General features: G+C 44.7%; 4 protein-coding genes across 4 annotated transcripts; 1 reads left to right on the forward strand and 3 right to left on the reverse strand.

Moving 5' to 3' along the window:
• Positions 1-317: 317 nt before the first annotated feature.
• C922_01333 (V-type proton ATPase proteolipid subunit) lies at positions 318-1450 on the reverse strand (the record flags this gene model as incomplete). The annotated part of the gene is made up of 4 exons (XM_008816939.1): positions 318-479; positions 656-735; positions 938-1096; positions 1381-1450. The coding sequence occupies 4 exons, from the start codon at positions 1448-1450 to the stop codon at positions 318-320; spliced, it is 471 nt and encodes a 156-aa protein (XP_008815161.1).
• Positions 1451-5112: 3662 nt separating this feature from the next.
• C922_01334 (protoheme IX farnesyltransferase) lies at positions 5113-6711 on the forward strand (the record flags this gene model as incomplete). Its single annotated transcript, XM_008816940.1, has 1 exon — positions 5113-6711. The coding sequence occupies one exon, from the start codon at positions 5113-5115 to the stop codon at positions 6709-6711; it is 1599 nt and encodes a 532-aa protein (XP_008815162.1).
• Positions 6712-7490: 779 nt separating this feature from the next.
• C922_01335 (30S ribosomal protein S24e) lies at positions 7491-8212 on the reverse strand (the record flags this gene model as incomplete). Its single annotated transcript, XM_008816941.1, has 2 exons — positions 7491-7538; positions 7859-8212. The coding sequence occupies 2 exons, from the start codon at positions 8210-8212 to the stop codon at positions 7491-7493; spliced, it is 402 nt and encodes a 133-aa protein (XP_008815163.1).
• Positions 8213-11246: 3034 nt separating this feature from the next.
• C922_01336 (hypothetical protein) lies at positions 11247-18915 on the reverse strand (the record flags this gene model as incomplete). Its single annotated transcript, XM_008816942.1, has 3 exons — positions 11247-12227; positions 12360-18189; positions 18314-18915. 3 exons carry the CDS (start codon positions 18913-18915, stop codon positions 11247-11249), a joined length of 7413 nt encoding a protein of 2470 aa, XP_008815164.1.
• Between the last annotated feature and the right edge of the window lie 3991 nt (positions 18916-22906).

Raw genomic sequence — 22906 nt, forward strand, 5'->3', positions numbered from 1 at the left:
AAAAAAAAAAAAAAAGGGGGGGGCAGAGAACTTTCCCGCGAAAAGGAACAGGTAAAATAAATAAAAATTGGGACACCCTAAACAGTTGTATAGGAGTCACAAAGCTTCGGAGTTTCGGAGATGGAGATGTAAATGCCGATAATTAAACCTGGGGGAGGGGGAAGAAAGCACAGATAGATTGTGTGTGTGTGCCTGGAGTAGACTACGGAAAAGGGAATACATAAGCGTGGAAGGCAAATCAACGGACAGCAAAACGTGCAGCCATGGGTCGGAAAAAACACCCACATAACATGCATATGAGCTCCATACAGTTGTAGTCAGCCATCCATTGCGGACAGCCTCGCACCGCTGTTCTCACCATATAACGCCAGGGTTTCCGAAAAGACAAGTATTAAAATCATTCCGATGAACAATCTGTTTTGCTGCGCATTGGCTCTTACCCCAGCGTCACCAACAATTCCGATAGCCAGTCCGGCGGCCTGCAGGAGGAGGGTGAAAAAGGGAAAAACAAAAAGATGGCTCACGCGTTCGCCTCACTTGCGGATCCACTGATTCGACACACCACACTGACACCATGGCGCAGTTGCGATGGGACGGAGAAGTACACCCTTATGTACACATCACAGGACAAACGTTTCGAAAAATCTGCCCTTACCAATGAACTCAGTCCTACTATGAGTCCAGACGCCAGGTGGGTGTATCCGGAAAAGGTAGAATAATCTTGCGCGGGGGTCACTGCCGGGAGGAAAAAAAAAAAGGGGGGGAAATATAGGTATACTCATAGGTGTGCACTTGCGCCAGTGTGCATCTCTCCGTAGGGGCTAACATCAGCAGATCGCTTCCAACGCGCCCAACAACCTGCCGCGTGTGAATCACATTATTCGCCATTTCGTGCGCACACCCCCGGTTGATGCATCGGCGTATGGGTGTCACTAACTTTTTCCATATATAAGGATGGACATAATGATTCCGTAGATTCCAAGGACACCAGCCATAACCACAGGCAAAATCGATTTCATGATTAAGTCGGGCCTCATAACACCAACACTACACACCCCTACGCCACTCTTCGCCGTACCATAGGCGGCCCCGAGATCTGCAAAAGGAAGGGTGGAGTAGAGGTGAAGCGGAATGAACAAAGAAACAATTTACATACGAAGTGTGCATAACTTTTCACGCAGGTCAATACTGAACATGATAGTATACACAAAGGGGGGAGTGGCAAGGAGAGAGTACACACGGGGGTCGGCAAAATTAGTCCCCCAATGGTAGCAACTGAAGATACACAACTTGATCACGGAGGTGGCTGCAAAACCACATCCATGTATTGGCGTTGCGGAAATGAATTCCTTCTCAACGAAAAAAAAAAAAAAGTATTACTCGAAAAGATGGAGGACGCGGCGATCCCCATAAACCCAAAGAAAGCTGAATTGGGATCACATGGTCGCATTTTCGGAACAAAAAAAAAGTAAGATAAATTGGGTTAAAATGCTATAATGGTGAATGCTGTTTGCTAAGCTCCGCTAGCGAAATGGAGGAGGAAGCCCTTATGAAATTGTAACGCTGTTGTGATTAAGAGGGGTGGGAGGCACCAATACCAACAGGGGAACGACGAATGAACGAGAGATAAACAAGCGATGAGCAAGCGGTGACTATGAACGGTCAGCTGCGAGGGCGGAATGGCCAAATGGGGAAACGGAGAAATGGCCCAACAACATAAACTTTACACAAAGGGGCAAGCGCAATTAAGTACACGTATGTCAATATGCATGCTAATGTCAGTACGTACGTCTCTCAAACGTATGGTTAACGCGCGTATCAATAATGTACAGGGGAGTTATGTAAGATGAAAAAAACGTATGTTAAAATGCTAACGCCTAGGCATATACATATACAGGTAAAATATACATATGAAGGGTAAAAAACAAAAGAAAAAGAAAAAAGCAAGGAAAAAGCGAAATATGTTTTAAAGGGTTTTTTCGTTTTAATTGTGTTTATGCAATTTGGAAAAATAAATACAAAAAAAAAAAAAAATCCCTTTCTCGCATGCATATATTGAGTTATAAAATTGGCACAAATTTAAAAAAAAGGAAAGAAGAAAAAAAAAGATTTCAATTAAGGGAAAAACCTTCTTAAAGTCTTCTTAAATATAAATAACTACACAAATACGTGTAAGTGACGTATAACCCCATGGGTTGGCAGAAGAAACACGTCAAAAAAAAAAAAAAAAAGTGTCAAATGGGCATGTTGGCAAATAAGTATGTATTGGAAAAAGTGCCATTTGTGTTACCTCTTTTTTCTGTGCTTCACGTTTCGCAGGTCCCTTTTTATTTTATTTTATTTTTGAGTTCCACTGGACGAAAAAATGTTCCCCCCTTACCCCTGTACAGACAACTCAATCAGAAGAAGGAAAAGTGTTAAAAGGATGAAAAAAAAAGAATAAAAAAAAAAACTCCTTTTTTGCCTTCTCCCAAATGGCAGTGTTATGTTAACATTCCTACGTTGTGTATACATTTCGCAAACGGCATATTCACATAATTTTGTGCACCTCCCCCCCAAGGTGGCCCATTAATCACGCCTGGAAAATAAGCAAATGAATGGCGCTTAACTGGGGCAGGGAAAACTCTATACAATACAGGTGAAGCGTCTGCCATAAACAGGACCAGACGGCTAAGAGAAGCGCATTTTTTAACCCGGAAGTGAATGACCCATTCGTGCAAACATATATATATTCCTACGCAGAAGTGTACACATCGCCGATTTAAATACCCACACTTGGATGCCTACTTTGCTTATATACTTACTACACCTTCTGTTACTCCCATTTGTGGGCGGTCACCTTTTTCATCACCGTGGCTCCACGTTGGCAATTTAAAGGTAGCCTATTTGGTTTCACCCCGTTCCGTTAATTGCACTTCTTTTCTGCACCTCAACGGTTAGAGGTGGTCTGTCCTTACCATCAAGAAGAGGCATATTTTTTTAACGCCAAAGTGTAAAACGCTATGTGCATTCCTGTCCGACGTGCCTGTGTATGAGCTAAAAAGGGTGTCAAATGAAACCAGTTCACATTAACGCTGCGTTTGGCGAAATTGTCTGAAGTTTTATCCCCCGTGTGATGGGTCAGCATGAAGAGAAGCGAACTTTTCTTCGAAGGGCAATCAACGGATAGACTTCCGCAAAATCGCAGGTGGCTCTTTTGTTTCTTTTTTTTTGGGGGACAAAGCTGTCCATTTCTGTTCAGGCGAAATGAAAGTATGGCTATTTAAAAAAAAAAAAAAAAAAACAGCCAAATTGTTTTTATTTTTTCTTCTTTTTTTTTGAAATGGACAGCTTTGTGCGTAGAAAAAAAAAAAGTAAAAAATACAAACCCCGCAGGTGAATAACCACGAACAGTTCATCCCAAGTGAGAACCCCCCTCCCCGGTGTTTCCTACTCACCATCTCGTACTTTTACACAAACCCTGCACACACAACATCCGGTTGAACCATGGAATGAACTCCCCAGTTTGGTAAAAATCTACTGCACTGTTAGTTGAGCAGTACAATGAATTGACAGCCTTTTTAATGTTTTTTTCTTCTTTTCTTTTGCACACACATTTTGTCTGTGCATCAGTCGAAAGATACAACATACAATACGAAGGTTCTCATTCGCCATGGTGGAAGTAAAAAAGGCGGGGCCTGGCTTAAGCATTGTGCGTAACAGTTTGGTCTGTGTCTAGGTGGCGATGCCTTCACGAGTTCACGAGTCACTTTGCTCATGAGGTAGCCCTTCCGCGTAACGCTTAAAAGGGAAACAAAATGAAATGTTGAACTGTCACGTTGACGAAATTGTGACGCTATGCTGCTTTTTCTGCGCTCCTCTCAGGACCTCCTGGCGGGCTCCCGATCGACGCCACTGCACACTTTTGCTAGCCACCATAATGGTTTGATATTACTGCAGCGCAGTACCGTCCCTTGTGGGGTGCATCCCAGCTGTCCGGCGTCTGTGATAGGGCGTGCGCCGCGAGTTCCAGCAGATAAGACGTTTCCCAAAAAAATGAACACCTTCTGTAGTTCTTACGATTGGACGGGGATTACATAATTAAAGGCATACACATATGCCCAGCTGCCAATGTCGGTGTGTAGCGGGAAGGCAAAGGGGCACAGGAAATGTACCCATTCGATACTTCCACCCCGTTACGCGAAAAAAAACATTCACCACGCATTTATTTTGGAGTGCAGAAAAAAGGGAAAAGGAAAGCCAATAAAGTATGTGACACTGAAAAAGAACGTTTCGTCTGAGCATAAACAACAAAAATGAGTTTGCCCACTTTAGCGGCTACGCAGTTGACGCGGATAAAAGGGACGCATTTTCCCTGATGCATGCTTGTACATCGACTTCCGGGAAAAAAAAAATTTACACGCAGATTGTGGGTACTTTTTCTTTCATACCAGATGGTACGAAGCTGTTGATGGCGAAAATTCAGGGAACGTCCAACGAGCAAGATGTGGGAGCAGTGCCCAATGGGGGTCGTTTGCCTAAAGATGTGCTTGGTGCTCAGTTCACCTTAGCGCAAATTTGATAGGGAGTGGCGTAAAACTACGCTTCGGGATTGTTATCAGCCTGGTATAAGCACTTCACCTCCCCCATTAACGCGCGTCATACGTGTTGGAAGTATGCTCACTCTTTGTAGCCCCAAGGGGAGAATTCACCAAATTAAAAAAAAAAAAAAAAAAAAAACGCAGATCCTTTTTAATACCATTTCATTTCCCCCGTTAGTGTTCCCGTTAGGAGAGAATTTTCCATACAGTTCACCATTTTTTTTTTTCATTTCCATGACTTTACCCACTCCGTATTTACATACATTGGAGGACGTGCTTGGCCGCACATTTCTCAGGTGCATATGCAGCATGGGAGGGAGGATACCAAACAGGATCTGCATCCCCGTTTAATAATAAACTAGTTACACATGTGAATGGTTTGACCCTCATCCTTGCTAATACGTACCATTCAGTGCAATTAGGCCAACGATGAAATAGAAGCAGGCTTATTTGATGGAGAATGTCCCCTTTTTCTATTTTCCTCCCCCAGCCCCCCCCATTTTTTTTTTAACGGAATGATAGAACGAAAACGATGCATGGAAGAGGGTGTCTACTTAGCATGTATGTAGGGAAAAAGCAGTTTCAATCGGGGGGATCCAAGTTCGTTACGGTTAAGAGACCATGCAGGTTGTTCCTCTGCAGTGATAGTAGAACGCACTACTATACGTGTAAGGGGGGTGGCAGCTATACAGAGAGGAAGGACACAATTAATGGAAGTGCCCAACTAAGGTTAGTACACTTTTACAGAAAATACTTATCATTAGATGGTTGGAGAAGGAAGAACAATGGGACTTCCAAAATGGTAAATGTGATGAGAGTCCATACAGCAAAGGTGTTAAAAATTGAGAAGGCAGGCAGGGTGGAGGAAGACACTGTCTCTGTGACAGCGTCCATCCAAGTCGAATTCACCCCAGTGAAAGAGACCAACGAAGGTTTAATTGCCCTTACGGGTGACGGAGAAAAAGGCAAAAGGTATGGGTTCCCCAGGACGGAGGGCAAGCCTTTCTTCGGACCTTCCATCGCTGAAGAATTCATAAAAAGTGGGGAACAGCTCCAGGACACAATCAATGATCATACCAATGAGAAGGGAAGATGTACCCATCTGGGTAGCTACCCTCACTTGCGTACTTATCTTGAGTTGTCAAAATTTAAGTTAACTCTGTGGGTAACGATAAGTAGCACGTTCGGATATTTCATGCTGGGGGGATCGAACTTAACCGAATTTGCCTCCCTAGCTATTGGCGTATACCTCTGCAGCAGTAGCGCCAATACGTTTAACCAGATCATCGAAAGGGACATAGACAAAGTAATGCAGCGGACTAAACGGAGACCACTTGTATGTAATAATAAGCAAATTTCTCTTAGGAATGCAAAAATGTTTGGTACCTTGACAGCCATCCTAGGATCGGGAATCCTGTACCATTTAAATAACCCCATGACAGCTGTACTTGGCCTATTTAACATATTTCTATACGCATGTGTGTATACTCCCTTAAAGAGGAGAACACCGTATAACACGCACGTAGGGTCCATCGTGGGTTCGATTCCGACTCTAATGGGTTGCACAGCAGTGGCGCAAAACTTACTTGTCCCTGAACCTTGGATTCTATTCATTACACAGCTGTTGTGGCAGTTTCCCCATTTCTACTCCATAGCCTATTTATATAGAGATGATTATTTAAAAGGGAAATATAAAATGTTTCCCCTGCAGGATAACCAGAATGGATTATATACAGCCAAGTTGTGTAGGCCCTACTTAATTCTCTTATCATCATTACCTCTTTTGTTTTTTTTTTGTGGGTACACTTCCTACATGTATATTCTAACGTCCCTTCTGCCGAATGTTTACATATTTTACAAGTTCCAGGCCATTTTTCGAAATCCATCCAAGGGGAACATTCGCTCCTTTTTTAAGCACTCCCTTTGGCACATCATTCTCCTGCTAGCCTTGTCTTCCTACCACACGCAGATCCCGGATAGTAGCAAAAGTAGGGGGGAAGCAGGTACAGAACAGACCGATCGGGGCATTCCCCGAAGTGGAGGCAAACTGGAGGAGCTTACCGATACCCCCGAATACGCAATTACCAAATTTAAGAAGCGGCTCCTCAAATTCTGCATAGTTTTTTCATAACTTCTCATTTGTGGAGATACCATCCTCAATATCAGCGGTGCAGACAACACCGTTCCTTTTATGCAGCATCGAGCGCAATAATATTTGCATTGTGATGAGTTTTTTTTTTTTTTTTCTTATCTGTTTTTTCTCCGAATTTGTTCCCCCGGATGGGAACTTAATTTGTAAAGCTCCATGTGGACTGCTCCACAGTGAAGCGGAAAAAAAGGAAAGAACAATTCGGGGCAGGTGCTCGCACCATTGGGGTAAGCAGACTGTCGTCGTATGTGCATGGTCTATACGGTTTGCCCATATACAACATGGGTTGCCCCTTACCGATGGGGAACTTTTTCTTGGCAAAAAGGGGAACAACTATATCAACCCTAATGCGGAACATAGTCCCTGCAGCGTGACCTCTCAATCGAAACAGACTTTCTGATACTTCATCATTTTGGCAACGAGACGCGTCATTTTTTTTGGTCGCGCAGGGGGAGTACTCTCCACATTTGCGATTTAAAAATTTCTTTTACTTTTTACTTTTCCCGTTTTGTTGCTCGTGATGTCGAAAGCCGTAAAAGCTTGTGCAGCGGCGTGTTGTTTTTACGAGTAGGTAAACATGTCATGGTGAACGTTAGTAGCAAAGCAGAGGGGAGAAAAAAGAAGTGTGGAGTACGGGAAAAAAAAAATGCCATTAGAGGGATATAAAATAAAAATCATAAACAACCGACTGTGTAATTTCATCCAAATGAAACACAAAACTTTGCAAGTACGAATAGGCAAAAGTGAGGGGGCACATGAGTTTACTTTTTCTTCGCTCCTGATACCTTTGTCTTGGCCGTGCCGCGTACCTGGAGGGGAAAAGAAAAAATAAATAAAATAAATAATCAGTGGGTGGGCCAGAACATGTGCAAAAAAAATATTGCCTCGTGAGGCAAAAACAGAACAATCAACAGACAAAAAAAGGGAAGCAAAAAAAGTTGCACCGTGTACAGTTTCACAGTTGTACAGTCGGACAATCGCGCGGACAGAGAACTCAATTGGCGACTACGCACTGGGGGCGCAGCCGAATGATGAAGCGCCCCCCGTGGCTGACCCATGCGTCACGTGCAAAATGGCATATTTGCGTAACCGCTATGCAAAACAGGAGGGGGAAAAAAAAAAGGCATACCTTCTTTCTTCGGTTTTTCAATTCCTTCGCAGCCCTTCGTCCGGGTTTGCTCTCCTTCGTTATTAACCCCTCCCTTATTTGTCTGTATTTCTTTTCAAATTTTTTAACAGCATCGACGCTGTTGTAAATCAGGCCAAACCCTTTGGTTTTTCCACCCCCGAATAGCGATTTAAATCCGAACAGGACAATTGTGTTAACATTGTTGAGCTTGTACATTTTCGCCAACTTCTCCTTTACGTCCTTCTTCGACACGGAGCCCTTGTTGGGATGTAATATTTCCAGGGCGAATTGCTTCCTTCGTAGCAGGGGATTGCTCATGTATTTCTTCACACGAATGGTGAATTGTTCCGCCATTTTGTTTTTCTTCGTTCAGCACGGTGTTAGCAGAATTGCGACAAAATTTGGCAACTGAAAATGCCTTTCCTTCGCAGATTTCGCAAGAGGCACAATAAAAAGTGTAGATATCCCCACGAGCTTGGCGAATGACTCAAGGATGCCACGAAAACCTTGTGCGTTTGGTATTTCGGCCAAACGGGGGGTTTACTTTTACGATATCTTTCGCTTCGTTTGGCTACTCGATAAATCGTTAAGTCATAAATGGTTGTTTCGTTAACTCGTTAATTCGTAATTATTTTTTTCTTTTTTATTTTACTTTATATATATTTTTTTTTTCTGCAACGTTTACGCAGAAGAATACCACCTGTGGCGTACGCAAAATGCTGACTCAGCCACAATTTCGCCAAAATGAAATTTTCACCTTATACAAAATTGGCTTACGTTTTTTTTTTCCTTTTCTCATACAACCGTACAAAAGTGCCCCCCAAACCCCACAGCGGTATTTTTTATTTTTTGTTTCCCTTTCTTCTGTCAGTGCTACGTGAAAGTGTACCGACTGTGCGCTGATTTAGCTTTCGCTTGGAGGAAAAAACAGTATGCCCTGTGAAGGTGGGGCGCATATATAACATAGTCGCATGGAAGGTATAATTATGCATCGCCTCGTCAATATTGGCATACATATTTTTTTGTTTATGCGCAGCCCGTTTAATATAAGGTGCTAATAAGAATTATTTATATACCACATCCCTATGCGCGCCTCGAAGTCGCAGGCGAAGAGAACCACATTTTTTCACCCTGCCCCTTACCCCCTTTGGCTATTCAAAAATACGGCGTTGCAGAAGAGAAAACAAAAAAAATGTTCGCGGAAAAAATCCCGTCCTGAGGTGCGCAAGAGGGCCCCATTTTATTTGCACTTCTCAGCAATTTTTTCCAAAAAAAAAAAACTTAAAGAAGGGGTGGGACAAAAATGTATACAATTCTGGAAGGCACGTAAAAATTGGCCAACATGCGGCTAAGTCATTGCCATTACATTAAGAGGAAGAATTTGTTGCCTTTGCGCGGTGAAGTTATGATGCCATATATTTTGGGGTTCCCCATTCGCCTGGGCGCAATCTTGCCCTTCGGTTGTTCTATACTTGCGGTAGCGTTAACGTGCGCTATGTTATAGAGGCTACCCTTACTGTTTGCCCACCCGCGAAGTGATTAAGGTGGATTCACCATAATGGGAGGGCGGACGCTCCCTCGAAATGAAGTTGGGGAAGGCACTGAGTGAAACAGTAAAATGAGAGGCATGAAAAGATAGCTTCCCTTCACACGGGTTGCTGGCGTGTTTGGCACCTTTTCCAGATTTGTTTATGCTAAGGGGGAAGCCTTTTTTTTTTTTTTTTTTTTATTCATCTTTTTAATTGATGAAGATGTTCACGTGCCTCTTGCATCACCGTAGTTGCATGTAATGGTGCCGCTAACAAAGGAGGTAATGGAAATCCTACACCCCTTATGGTTAGCTCACTGAATGGAGGAGAAGGGACCATATCACATGATTCGAAAATTCTTTCCCAACCTCGTTAGTGTTGTAAAAAAATAACCACTGCGATTTATCCAATTTGGCGTAGGGGAACGATGGCAGAACACTTCTGAGAATTTCTCCATCCAAGTGTGATGCCACTTCGAAGTGGATGGGAAGTGCAGGCTGACTGCTGGCTAAGGCACCCATCCAATGGTAAGGCAACTCAGATGTGCTCGCATGTTGCAGACACCTGGGGGATGCCTTGCATCACCACGCTCTGTCGTAATATCGTACAACGCTCGTGCTGAAAAAAGAACCCCATAACAATAGGTGGCTACAAAGGGTAATTTCACTTTTCATATTTTTTAAGCGGATATGGGAACAGTTCATTGATAAAAAAAATTTTATATAAAAGAAAAAATAATAAAAAAACATACACATGTGTGCACATATATATATACCCATATACATATATGCGTACATACATGTGCACTTCCTTTTTGGTACAAATAAATTACGAACAAGAACACAAAACAAGGGAAAGACAAAAAAAAAAAAAGGCCAAGGGCATTCATGTGCACACGTGCTTGCGCTTATGCAAGGATATGAATGTGTGTGTCGGCAAATACATCCTGGGGTCACAGAGATACGCTGCAGTAGCCAACGACGGACGCACGCGTATATTTATGTTACACAGGGACCATCACATACACATATGCTATGTACACACAGACGGGCAGAGGGGAGGGGTAAAGCTACGTGACATATTCAAAATGGAAAAACACACGTGAAAAGCTGTTTAAAAAAAAAAAAAAAAAACACTCACTTTTAAAATTAGCTATATTTAAAAATGTAGCATAGACGAAGGGGAACAATCCCTACGCGTGTGCCAGAAGGGCAAGAAATATGCAGCATAGAGGGAGAAGTGCGCAAGGAGATGGGTGGGGGAAACAAGCCATGCGTATGTGCATGTGTATGTACACATGTGAAGATGCAGGAGGATCGTTCCACCGCAGTGCATTTACCACGATTCGTCTTAATTTTTTAATAATGTAAATAAAATTAATTACCGAAAAAAAATAATTAATACAGTGGGGTAAAGTGGGAGGCACGGCAGCACAGTTTGATGCGATAAAAAGGGCCGTCATCAAAATTGGCCACGTTCATATAGGGGGTCAAAATTTGCTGCTGCCATCTGAATTCGCCAACCGACGGTTCTGAAATGAAAACGGTTTTGCATAATCTGGATGTGGCCGTGGTTGGGCAAAAAAAAGGGGTTGTTCTTCCTTCGGGGGGGAGGAGAACTCGGCAAAGGATCCCTTTTTGAGACTAGCTACTTCCTCCGCGGGCCATGGCCTACACCTGTGGACAGGTTTCTCGAGATTCATAACGGGGAGGAGACTTCACTCCAGACAGAAAGGAAAGGTGAACGGTGAGAGGTGAGAAGTGGGACATAACAGATGACGGTAGATGTTTAGGATTCCCCAAGCACTGTACCCCGAAAACATGCGAACCAGCCAACGGGCAGCCCCGCCTCCCAGCGGCTCAATAAATCTTGAACTCGAACTTGGCGATGAGGGGCAAGTGGTCGGAGGGGCGAATGGGGCTAGGCAGTGCGCAATTGGACAGCTGGTAGATGTGCGCCTCCTGCATGAGCTGATTCTCATCAGCAATGTTGACGGTAGAAATGATATTCAAATTTTCGTCATTGTAAAAAATGTAGTCCAAGCATCCTATGAAATTCCCGGTGTAATTTGTAAACAAAGGTTCGAAGATCTCCAAATTGGAAGTATACTCTTCCGGGTTAAGCTTCTGGGAGAGTAACTTCGAGATGGCGTAAGCTGACTTCAGATTTAAATTGTGTCCAAGGGGCAGATCCGTCAGTAGGCTATACTTGTCTGAACTGAAGTCCTCATGACTCCTGCTGCAGGTTTTTTTATATATCAACTGGTAGACCGCACTAGAAGGGGTACTGTTAAAATCTCCACATATAATCAAACTGGGAACAGTTTCATATTTTTTTATAAAATTTATCTTCAAATATTCAACGACCTTAACCAATATTTGTGTTTGCCAGATTTTCACGTAATTGGCTTCCGGGTTTGCTACAATATGTGTGTTGGCAACTATGATGAGATTTTTATTCGGCTTCTGCTCCTCCCCGTCTTCCTCCTTAGTGTCATAAATTTTTGAATACTGCTGTATGTACTCCAGCAGTATGACCAGCGCCACGTTATCTTTTAAGAGTCGCTTCACCAAGCATGGGTTTTTCTGAATCTCCTTTGGCAAAGTAAACACGGAGGCCTCCTTGATCAGCTTGCTAAACTCTAAGGCATAGGTCTCCACAAACTTGAGCTTCTTTTTGTTGTAAAATATAGCGCAGCCATCTATTGTGTACTTTCCTCCTCTTCTCTTTCCCGACGGGGACGTGAATATCTCCTTTGTCTTCTGTTTGTACACACCTTCGTAGCCGAATTCGCCCAGCGACGGTTTGAAAAAGTCCAGGAAGTGTTCGTTCTGGATTTCCTATGGGGAAAGAAGCGGGGGTGTGAAAAGAAGCGAGAGTCGTTAAACGAATCGGGAGTGGAGAAACGCATCGGGGCGTGGTGAAACGAAGCGGGGTGATGAGCAGAGGCTAATGGGGAGGGGGGGACCCACCTGCAGGCACACGATGTCCGGGCTGTTGTTCAAAATTTCCTGAATGATCTTCGTCTTGCGATAGGACCAGGCCAGCATATAAGGGTCGCAGTGAGGGAACGCCTCGATCGTTCCGTAAATCTCGGCCAGCACGTTCCATGTCATGATGGTAAACTGGTTCTGAGGATTGGTAGCATTGGAATTATTAAAACAAGTTACGTTATAGTTCGGGGAGATAGTCAAGTTAGGGATACAACACCCCGTGATTATTTTGTGATAAATGTTGGGGTCCCTTATGTTGTTCCACACTTGGTCATCCAGTATGTAGATTTTTTTCTTTTTCCGCTTTTTCTTGTTCTTCTTCAGCTCATGGGTGTTTTGCTGGGATGGTTTGGTTGAGTGAGTTGGCTCGGTTCTCTGGATTTGCTTCTTTTCCCTTTCGGAGGTGAGCTTGTCCAGGGCGGCGCTGCCTTCCACTTCGTCCGTTGCGCTTTTACTAGGACTACTCGACATGCCCCTTCCATTACCCTCATTCGTTTTCTTATCCTCGACGTTCTCTCCAGCGCATCCATTCGCAGGCGTCGTCAGGTTGTTGGCCTTCAATTCGGTTAACCCCTCCTTGGTGTCAGCACTCGGGATGCTTAACTCACTTGTCGGTTCGCCTCCACTCTTTATACGTATGGCTCCATCGCTACGCAGAAGCGCGTCGTCGTCGTCCCGGTTGTGCATAGAAGTAATTCCCAAACGGTCCATTCTCTTTTCCTTTCCTTCACTTTCTCCATTCGCGCTGTGATTAAGGGCACTCCTTCTTGTGTACGCTTCCTTCGTTGGGTCGTTGTCCTCCTCTGCTGCTGACGTACACACGTTATTGTCCCCATTGAACGTGCCATGATTATACAACGATTGCTTCCTGTTTGCCTCGGTCGAGGAGTCCCCCTTTGAGGTGAACACCCTGGTGGTGCCTGCATGGTTCCGGTCAGGCCTGTCTGCTTCCCCACTGATGATGCCGCTTCCGTCGGTGAACTGCCCGGAGTAGTGGTCCTCCTCCTTATGGTTACCAGCATAGTGTATATTATTGAAGCTTGCCACCTGCTCCGGGGTTATCGAATCCAACTCGCTCGACTGCACAGATCCATACCGCGCGTACGCTGCGGGGTGTTGCTTCTTCCGCGGGCTCTTCTCATCGGCGAAGGACAGGACGCAATCGCTGCCCTCGCGCACTTGGCCTTTAAGAAGTTCGTCAACACCGCCAACTTCGCCAACTTGGCCAACTCCCACATCGCTATCATCCGCACTGCTATCCTCGCCGACGCTGCCATCCTCACATTCGTCCGAGCTGGTCGTCTCGTCCTCTGATGACGTGTTATTCTTATCCAGCAACATAGTCTCCAGCATTATTTGGTGCCCCACGTCTTTCAAACACGGGATGTAGTTCCTCTCATTGTTAATTATTTCCCACTTCTCCATATCGGGCGAGTTTAGCAACCCAGACTGCACAAGCGAGTTGTAGTGTCTCTCATCAAACTCGATATTTTTCTCATAGTTGTCCCAATCGAAGGGTGAGCAAGGTACGCCATAGGTATGAAGATTCGGGTGCGAAGGAATATTAATGAGACCATTGCTCCGATAATACTTGTGCAAGTGATCAAACCCTTTCATGAAGCATTCATAGGAGCAGAAGCATCGAAACGTGACGGTGCATTGTAGGCAAGCAATTTTCTGTGGATGGAAAAAGCAAACGGTTCGAGGGGGTCCTCTACTCCATCTGTAAAAAATATTAACCGTTTTTCCTATCGGATTGTTCTCATTGTCTTCATCGTCGTCGTAGAGATGTCCATACTGATCTTTTATGATAACAACGGGGTGTAGCTCGCAACTCTCCACTGGAGTGATGGGTTCTTTATTTTTGGTGGGGCCCCAAATAAGTTCGCATCGGATAATTTCGGCCAGATATTTCCTCTTTTTATTTTGGAACAGGTTAATTTTGTTTATATTTATTTTAATGTTCTTCACGTGGGCCCTCTTCTCCGTTTTGACCTTCTTCTTTATGGTATCGTTTTTTTCGAGGCACTTCATGTGTTGGACGCTACTGTCTGCCCCATTGGTAGACGTTGCGTTCGCATTTGCGATGGCAATTGCGATTGCATTTGTCAATGCACTTGCGGCATCGTTATCGTTTGTCTGCTCCGCCATTTCGCCATTATGTACATATTTTGCTCTCCCTGGAGGATGATCCTCCAGTACATAGTTGACGCCCCCTCTATCTGACAACATGCCACTTCCGTTTCCTTCCTTCGATGATGATGTCATTTCGTAATTTGCCCCTTTGGTTTCTAGAGACCCTTTATTTTTGTTTCTTTTTACTTTATTTCCACTGCTATTTCTGGTCCATTTCATGGCAGTTTCTAAAAACAAATTGGACGCCTTCTTAAATGTGTCGTTGATGTAGCTCACGCCGAGGTTTGCCTTGGAGCTGCTGACTGGGTTGTTCATGGAACTGAGAAGCAAGTTATTCTTTTTCCCTACCAGACTGTTCAGCATGTTCGCAGATGTGATACTAAGCTCGTTTGAGTGCTGACTCATGTTGTTTATAGAAGATGTGCCTCTGCTGTTGCTCAGTGTCGATGTCATTCCTCCGTTTAGGTAATTCATAGGAAGGCTATTCGTGTACTCATGGGGGTAGGACTCTCCTCCACTGGGCGGGGCGAAGTTATCTCCATTAGGCGGGGCAAAATTGTCTACATTGGGTGGGGCGAAGTTATCTCCATTAGGCGAGCCAAAATTATCTCCATTGGGGGGGCCAAAATTGTCCACATTGGGGGAGCCAAAATTGTCTCCATTGGGGGGACCAAAATTGTCCACATTGGGGGCGGCAAAACTGCCCATGTTTTGGCCAGTATAGTTGTCCAGATTCTGATTCGCAAAGCTGTCTATGTTCGAGTTCATGTAGCTGTCCATGAGAGGGTTCACGAAATTGTCCATGTGCGGGTTTACGAAGTTATCCAAGCGGGGGTTAGTATAATTCTCCACGTTAGGGTTGGAATAACTATTGTCCAGATTAGGGTTCGCATAATTATTGTCCCCGTTAGGGCTAGCATAATTCTCCAAGTTGCGATTCGCGTATCTGTCCGAGTTCGGGCTGGGGTAGTTCTCCACACTCAGGTTGTCATAATTGTCCATTCGTGGGTTGGTATAGTTCTCCATGCGCGCGTTGGCGTATCCATCGATGGCTCCATTGGCGTAGCTGTCCATAATTGGGTTCACGTAGTTATCCATCACAGGGTTCGCATAGCTGTCTAGATGCGGTCCGCCATAGTTATCTAAATGCGGGCTCCCGTAGTTGTCCCCGTTGGGATTTCCGTAGCTGTCCATGTTGGGGCTGCCATAATGGTCTACATTCTGGTTGGCATAATTATCGACATTCTGGTTGGCGTAATTATCCACGTTCTGATTTGCGTAGCTGTCCAAGCTCTGTCCTGAAAAGGGAGGTACGTTGTGCCTTGCATAGCCATTCATTCTTCCAACCTTTCCATTATACATATCCCCTCCACTGTCATACAGTAAGACATTGCTTACGTAGTTCTGCCCACTCACTAAGTCATTCATATGATTCTTGTTACTGTTTGCTCTGTTATTTACGCTAGAGTTGGACTTATTCGTTTGGAAGGTGGTTCCGTTTAAGCTTCCTACATTATTCATGCTTTCGTTCATGTTTCCCTCACCAACCCCACTGTTATACACCTTGCTGCCACTTCCACCCATCCCATTGCTGCTGCTTACTACGTTGGTAACGTTCGCATAGCTATTGTGGAGCAAATTATTATTTTCTCCGTCCATCATGGGGTTCATGTTCATGCTGCTGTTGCTCAGCATGTTGTTGTAGCTTCTTCTCCCCAGAAGGTGGCTTTCATCCTTCAGTACGTTGCCCACGCTGTTGCTGCTCCCCAAGTTGTTGCTGCTTAGGCTGCTCCCTGGGTGACTACTTCCCAGGTTATTTATTCCGACGTTATTGCTTCCGACGTTATTGCTTCCGACGTTATTGCTTCCGACGTTATTGCTTGCCAGGTGACTACCCATATTAGACGCAGACATATTATTCCCCTCCGCGTTGCTCCCACCCAGGGAACTCCCGCCTACATCACCGACGTTGTTAAACATATTCATCTTGGGACTCATGCCCAGTTCGATTCCTTCGCTGGAAAAGTTCAACTTATTATTAAAGCTTTGCAAATTTTTGCTACTCATATATTTTTTCCCTAGATGACTGCCACTCGGGTGTATCATATTGCTAGCCATTCTCTTATCGCTCCCTTTGGTAATGCCGAGCCGGTTATCCTTACTGCTCAGATTGAGGTGCATATGATTGGTTCTGTTGATGCCAATGATATTGGTGGCTTTTAAGTTCATGACGTTGTGATTGTTGTCCTTAACATTTTTCATCTCACCGTGGCTGCTTAAACCTTTGTTGTGCAGATGTCTCTTGCCCGTCTCGTGGTCGAGAAATTCACACAAGGAGGTGGGATCGAAGGAGGTCTTATACTTGTCATACGTGCTGCTTAAATCTTGAAAAGGGTAGTTCCCCATTTCGTGCGATTTGAAGAAACTTTTACTCATGTGGAATTTGTCGCTCAGGGATAGGCCCCCAAGGTTGTCGAGGCTGCCATGGTTTCCAAAGCCGCCATGGTTACCTGCACTCCCAACAAGACCGGAGTCGCTGCCGTGACCACTAGCGCTGCCAAAATTGTTATTTCCAAACTTGAACATATCATTTCGAGGCTCCTTCTTATACCTGAATCCTTTGCTGTCACTGGAATCCATCATGTAGCTCCCACTATTACTGTCGCAGTAGAGATCCAAGTGGACTTTATTGAATGCTCCCCTTCTGGAGGTGCTCATGGTGGGAATGTCATTTTTGTTATTGCTGTAATAGTAACTGTAGTGCTCGGAAAAGTTCATCGAGCTGTCCATATTTTTATTCTTCCCAATCACACTACCTTCCATGAGTAGCTCATTTTTGATCATTGTCCCATCTCCTTGGTCTAGCAGGAAATTTGCATTCATACCTGTGATGAAATCTTCCCTTTTGTTTTTCCTGTTTAGTGACGAATGATTTTTCCTGTTATTCGGCGAGTCGTTCTTTCTGTTCTGCCCCGTATCGTTCTTCCTGTTTTGCGGGGAATCCATTTTCTTATTTTTCATCATTTCATTCTTCTTGTTTAGTGGTGAATCATTCTTCTTGTTTTGTGGAGAATCATTCTTCTTGTTTTGTGGAGAATCATTATTCTTGTTTTGTCCAGGTTCGTTTTTCTTGCCTTGGTGCGCGTCCCCCTTCTTGTTCTTCGCCTTTTTATTCTTCCCGCTGTTTTTGTTGTCCGCGTTGAGGATGATGCTGGGACCGGTATTCAGTCCGCTATTCAAGGCGTTACTCAGCATGACGTTAATGCTACTGTTTGGTGTGGTACTCGGATTGCTATTCGCGTTGCTGTTCAGGCTGCTATTCAGGATGATGTTCTGGTTGCTAATGGAAAGATGCTCCTTCTTCTTGTCGCCCTCCTCTTGATCCTTCGAGTCAAACTCTTTCGCTTTGCCCTTAGAAATGGATTTATCTTTCTCCCTTTCGCGCTCTTCATTTTTCCCTTTCCCTTTATTGTCTTTGTTCTTGTCTTTGTTTTTCCTCTTGGCCTTTTCCTTTTTCTCCTTTCCGTTGTCTCTTTTGCCTTCCCCAGAGAGTTCCTCTTGGCTACTCAGGTCCTTCTGTACGTGTTCCTGGTGTTCCCCTGGAATTACCTTATCGCGCGCACCATTTCGGGGAGCGTAACTGCTGCTGTTGTCCCCGGTGTTGTCCCCCCACCTCTGGTAGTAGTCCTGGTCATACTCCTCCTCGTCATCTTCATCTTCTTCGTCGTCCTTATTTCCTTCCCCCTTTTTTTTTTTTTTTTAAATTTTCTTCTATCCTCAAATTTTCCTTCAGCAACTTGTTCAATTCTAGAATGTTGCTTTTTCGAATTTTGATGTCTTTCGACATAGGGTTCATGTTGCTGTCCTCCTTGGTTGGATTTTTTTTATTTTTGTTAAATTTGGGCTTAAACTGCTGGGGGTTCTTAGGGGGCTCCTTTGAGCCTTCCGTGTTGCTGCTCCCCCCGTGACCGCTGACGGCGTAGGCACTACCCTTGTAATTCCTCACCGCGTAACTACTCATACCGCCTGGGATTGCCTTCTCCTCCATCCAGGGCATTTTCTTCATGTCTACGCCCCGATCGGCAAAAATGCTCTGCATATGGTCGGGAATTTTTTCACCCATGGGGGAAGAGCCCGGCATGGCCCCAGTCAAACTATCATATTTTTGGCCCGTGCTTATGTTCTTATCAAACATACTCGGTGGGGTATTGATATAAATATTAACCCCTTGATCCTTTAGGACAGGTGTCATGCCTTTGCTGTCTGTGGCGCCCCTCTTCCCACTTTTCTTGTCCTCTCCTTTGGCATACATGGTGTCTTCACATTTATGACTCAGTTGATTATCATTACTTTTATTCTTTTGAAAAAAAAGGAAGTTCCCCTTTGGGGAATTATCCATGGTATAAAATTGGGGGGATAAGATAACTTTCTCTTCGAAATGCACCGCGTGAGCGCAGGCACTGTGTTCGAACACATGTACGTACCGCGTGTGCAACAAAAAAATTCGCTCATGCGTTCCTACTCCATAGGGGGAACAACACCTGTCAGTGTTGTATGAAGGGTAGACGTGTTTTGCTTTGTACTACATTCAAAATTTTGAAGAAAAAAAAAAAAAAAAGAAGAATCATTAAAAGGGGAAGAGCACGAAATGAGGGAAAGGGTCGAAAAAGGGGAAGAACATGAAAAGAAGCAAACGACGCTCATTATTCGATTGACACATTACACGTGAAACTCTCTTCTTCTCATGGGGTTCTTTTCTCAATATACCCTGAATGATTTCATAAAAAAAAAAAGCATCGAAGAATGATGAACAGTTTACATTTTCATTATATATACATATATATATTTGTTTCTTTTTTTTTTTCGAGAAAGCCAGGTATAGACACGTCTGGATAACTATGTGTGTGCGATGGTACGACCCACGCGATGTGTACGATCAGCACCAGTCTGTACCAACGCGCTGGACGCACGAATAGCGCATACCGCTGTAAAATTATACACACACACGAAAACAGACGTTTGCACACACCGCGCTGTCGTACTTAATGGGACATGCGGGTTGTCTGCATGTGCCCGGTGAATGCAACTCATAAGTTAAGCATCGCCACAGAACACATGCAAACTTGTTCGTGCGGACATACACACGTAGGGGCAAGGTACTTCTCCTCACTCGGACTTGTGAGGGGGAAGAAGCCAAATGGGTGTGTATGTGTACACGCGGGGTTGTACGGCTAGTTGTGCGACGGACTGTGCGGCAAGCTGTTCTTCGAATCGTGCGAAGGCACGCGCCAGAAAAACTAGGTTAAAAGTGATAAAACAAGGGGGCCGAGTAAACGTTCGCACAATTTTTCAAAAGGTTGAAATAAGTGATGCGCGCAGCGGCGCATTAGTTGACGCATTAACACGTACGGATGAATGAGCTACGGCGCGAGTGTACCCGAGTGTTCGCGAGCACGAGCGTATGCAGGTGCGTATGTAGGCGCGTGTACATATGCGCATATGCATGAGTGAGCGGCATGTGGCCGTTGGTACACTCACGCATAGGAATAAGTGAGCGGAACATTGCCGTTGGTACAATCACCGATGGGTATATGCATACGCAATGGTTCGTTCACTCTTATACCAGCGTGGAGGCACGTTTACTGACCTGCGCGTGTACTGACATGGGCGTGTATGGATATTCACCTGTACGGGTATTCACCTGTATGGATATTCACCCGTATGGGTATTCACCCGTATGGGTATTTGACGCACTTGCATACGCGTACTGACATGAGTACTCCAGGCGTATGCATTCCCAAACGTAATTCCAAACGCACTTCCATCCGTAGTTTCAAAAGTACCCTGTGCGCAATTTCAAACGTACTTACCGTGCATTCGGCCGTACGCCTCACTTACGTACACTGGCCCCTTCGTACATTTCACATATGTACATACTTTAAAAGGAAGAGGTTACACAAATCCAGTCAGTTAACATACTGGAATTGTACGTGAGAATAACCTTGGTTATATATAAATGGGGGAGAAAAAATAGGAAAAACAAAACAAATTCAAATTGATCAAACGTGAAAATCGCCTTAGAGTGTCACTCTGGTTAGCGTTCATTCGATATATTGGTATCGCAATGCACAATTTTTTTTTTTAATTTTTTTTTTTTTTTTTTTTTACAGTGGTAATTACTCCGCATGAATTATTTTTGGAGGCTGCGCTCCATCACGTTAACACACGGAAGAGGAGCGTACACGTTCGTGCGCATCTGTGTGAGAGTTAAGCGCATGTATGGAGCCGAACGTTATGTGTCATGTCGCATGGGGGGAAGAAACACTACGCATACGTATACACAGTGGGACTATTTTACATTATGGAATGTGTGCGCCGAAATCTGTGGAGCGTATGCACAGAAATACTTTTTGTCCGATGTTGGTGCGGTTAGCACGCCTCGTTGCATCTCTTGATCTCTGCGTCGCACCCTGACACAGGGAAGTAGCAAGCCCTGCTAGAGAAGCTGGGAAATTCGCAACACGCGTAACAGGGCGATTACGCCGTGATTGCGCGCCCACTTGGCAACCCCAACCTTACTTGGAAGAACACCCTGTATACATTTATGTATGTCTGTCCGCACCCCTGCCCCCCCTTCTCTTCTGCCTTAACCGAGAGCAGGACAGATCAGAAGTTCCCTTGCGATGTCATACGTTGGGAGGTGGAAGTTCACTTGGCCTCATTATCGCAAGCCCCACACCGTCGCATGGTTGCACTCCTGGCGTGAAAATAAATCCACGCAAACTTCGCCTCACGGGGGAAAATACAAGCCATCGTTTTTTTCATTTTCCTTCGCTCCATGTACACAACATGTCTGCAGACATTTGTGCAGCCAGAATTGCAGAATCTCCATCTGCACGTACTCCCATGGCTACTTGCGTAAATCTGTGGATCGGGTAAGAGGCAGGTGTGTATCAAAGGATGGCCCTTGGAAACCACGGGGATGCAATGGGCGTATGCAACTGTTCCGACTGCACCAGGGGAAAGGCGTCTTTTTGTGAAATCAGCAAGGAGCCGCTTCTTTCAATCTTCGCACGTGAGCTATGCTGGCGAAGGAGAAAGGTGCAGTCGCCGTGAACACTACGGCAGTGTCTGTCCAGAGAATAAGCGGTAGATCCTCAGAGCGATCGGGCGAACAGTTTCGCTCAATGCACACGCACATGCGTAACGCCTTCTTTTAGATAGCGAAAACCGCGGGAAAGGAAAAAAAAAAAAAAAAAAAGCACACCCATTTGACGCCCCCAAATGTTCATCACTCGCGCCCTTTGACGACGCAGTATGAACACAGCTAAGCTACTTTTACGCCTACTTACAACGACATCTTTCCATTTTCCCAAACGGGGTATAAACTTTTTCTCCAACCAATCAGCTATAATTTGCAAAGTTACGTGGTGGGATTATCCACCTTTCAATTTTTCATCTTTTTGGAGTAGTCTCCAGATGTATTGTTTGTCCTATGTCTGACATGAAGAGTTTGCCGAGATTGGTGAAACATCTCGGAAAGGCATTCTCAAAAAAAGGGGCCCTCAGCGGCTGTTGCCTTGCTCGATTATTACTATGTGTGAAGGGAGGTACAATATGGCAAGGAAGTTTTCTCCCAATACGGCACTTGTTTACTAGTGCATTTCGCATGCATCCTCCTTGTTTTTACCCATTGTGAGAGGTGTCCCCGTCGTAACGGTTATCATTTTGACCTCTTCCTCTTCATTCTTTTCAAGTTGCCAATACTGCCACGGGGAGAGTACACCACGGAGGAGTAGCTATTCATTTTTTAAAAAATGAGCCCTCGTTTGGTAGGATAACCTTCCTTGGGAAGGGAGAGAGGTTCCTTTTCTTCCGCTATTCTCCGCTGATGGAACTTCACCCATTCGTATTTTTTTTTTCCCCCACGCGAGTTTCCTTTCAAAGCACCACAATTTTTGATCACCCCGCGAAATGTCCTCTACATGCACAGGGAAAATCCACCTCGAATAATTTGTTCAAGGGCGAGAGCATTCCGAACTTAAGAAAAAGCATGTGAGTTTTCTTTTTTTTCACTTTTTCCCCCCTCGTGCAGAAACTAAAAGGGCGGAGGGGGACGTCTTTTAGAGGAATGATTGCCACAGGGCGAAGTGTAAGCTAGGTCACCCGATCGGGTTGAAGGGCGCAGCGTGACGGGATGAACTTGACGGGACCAACTTGCAACTGCGATTGAACCGCAGGAAGAGTGGGAATTCTCGATCGTAACTTTGGTAGAGATTTCCCAACATTTGGGGAATTCTCCCCGTGTCGGCCATAACCAGGTTGCTTTCTTTACCTACCAGCAGAGCGGTTACTCTTGAGGTGGTCCATTATTTGGGGGACGAGCCCAG

This window comes from Plasmodium inui (genome assembly GCF_000524495.1).
Source record: "Plasmodium inui San Antonio 1 unplaced genomic scaffold supercont1.4, whole genome shotgun sequence".
NCBI classification, from domain to species: domain Eukaryota; phylum Apicomplexa; class Aconoidasida; order Haemosporida; family Plasmodiidae; genus Plasmodium; species Plasmodium inui.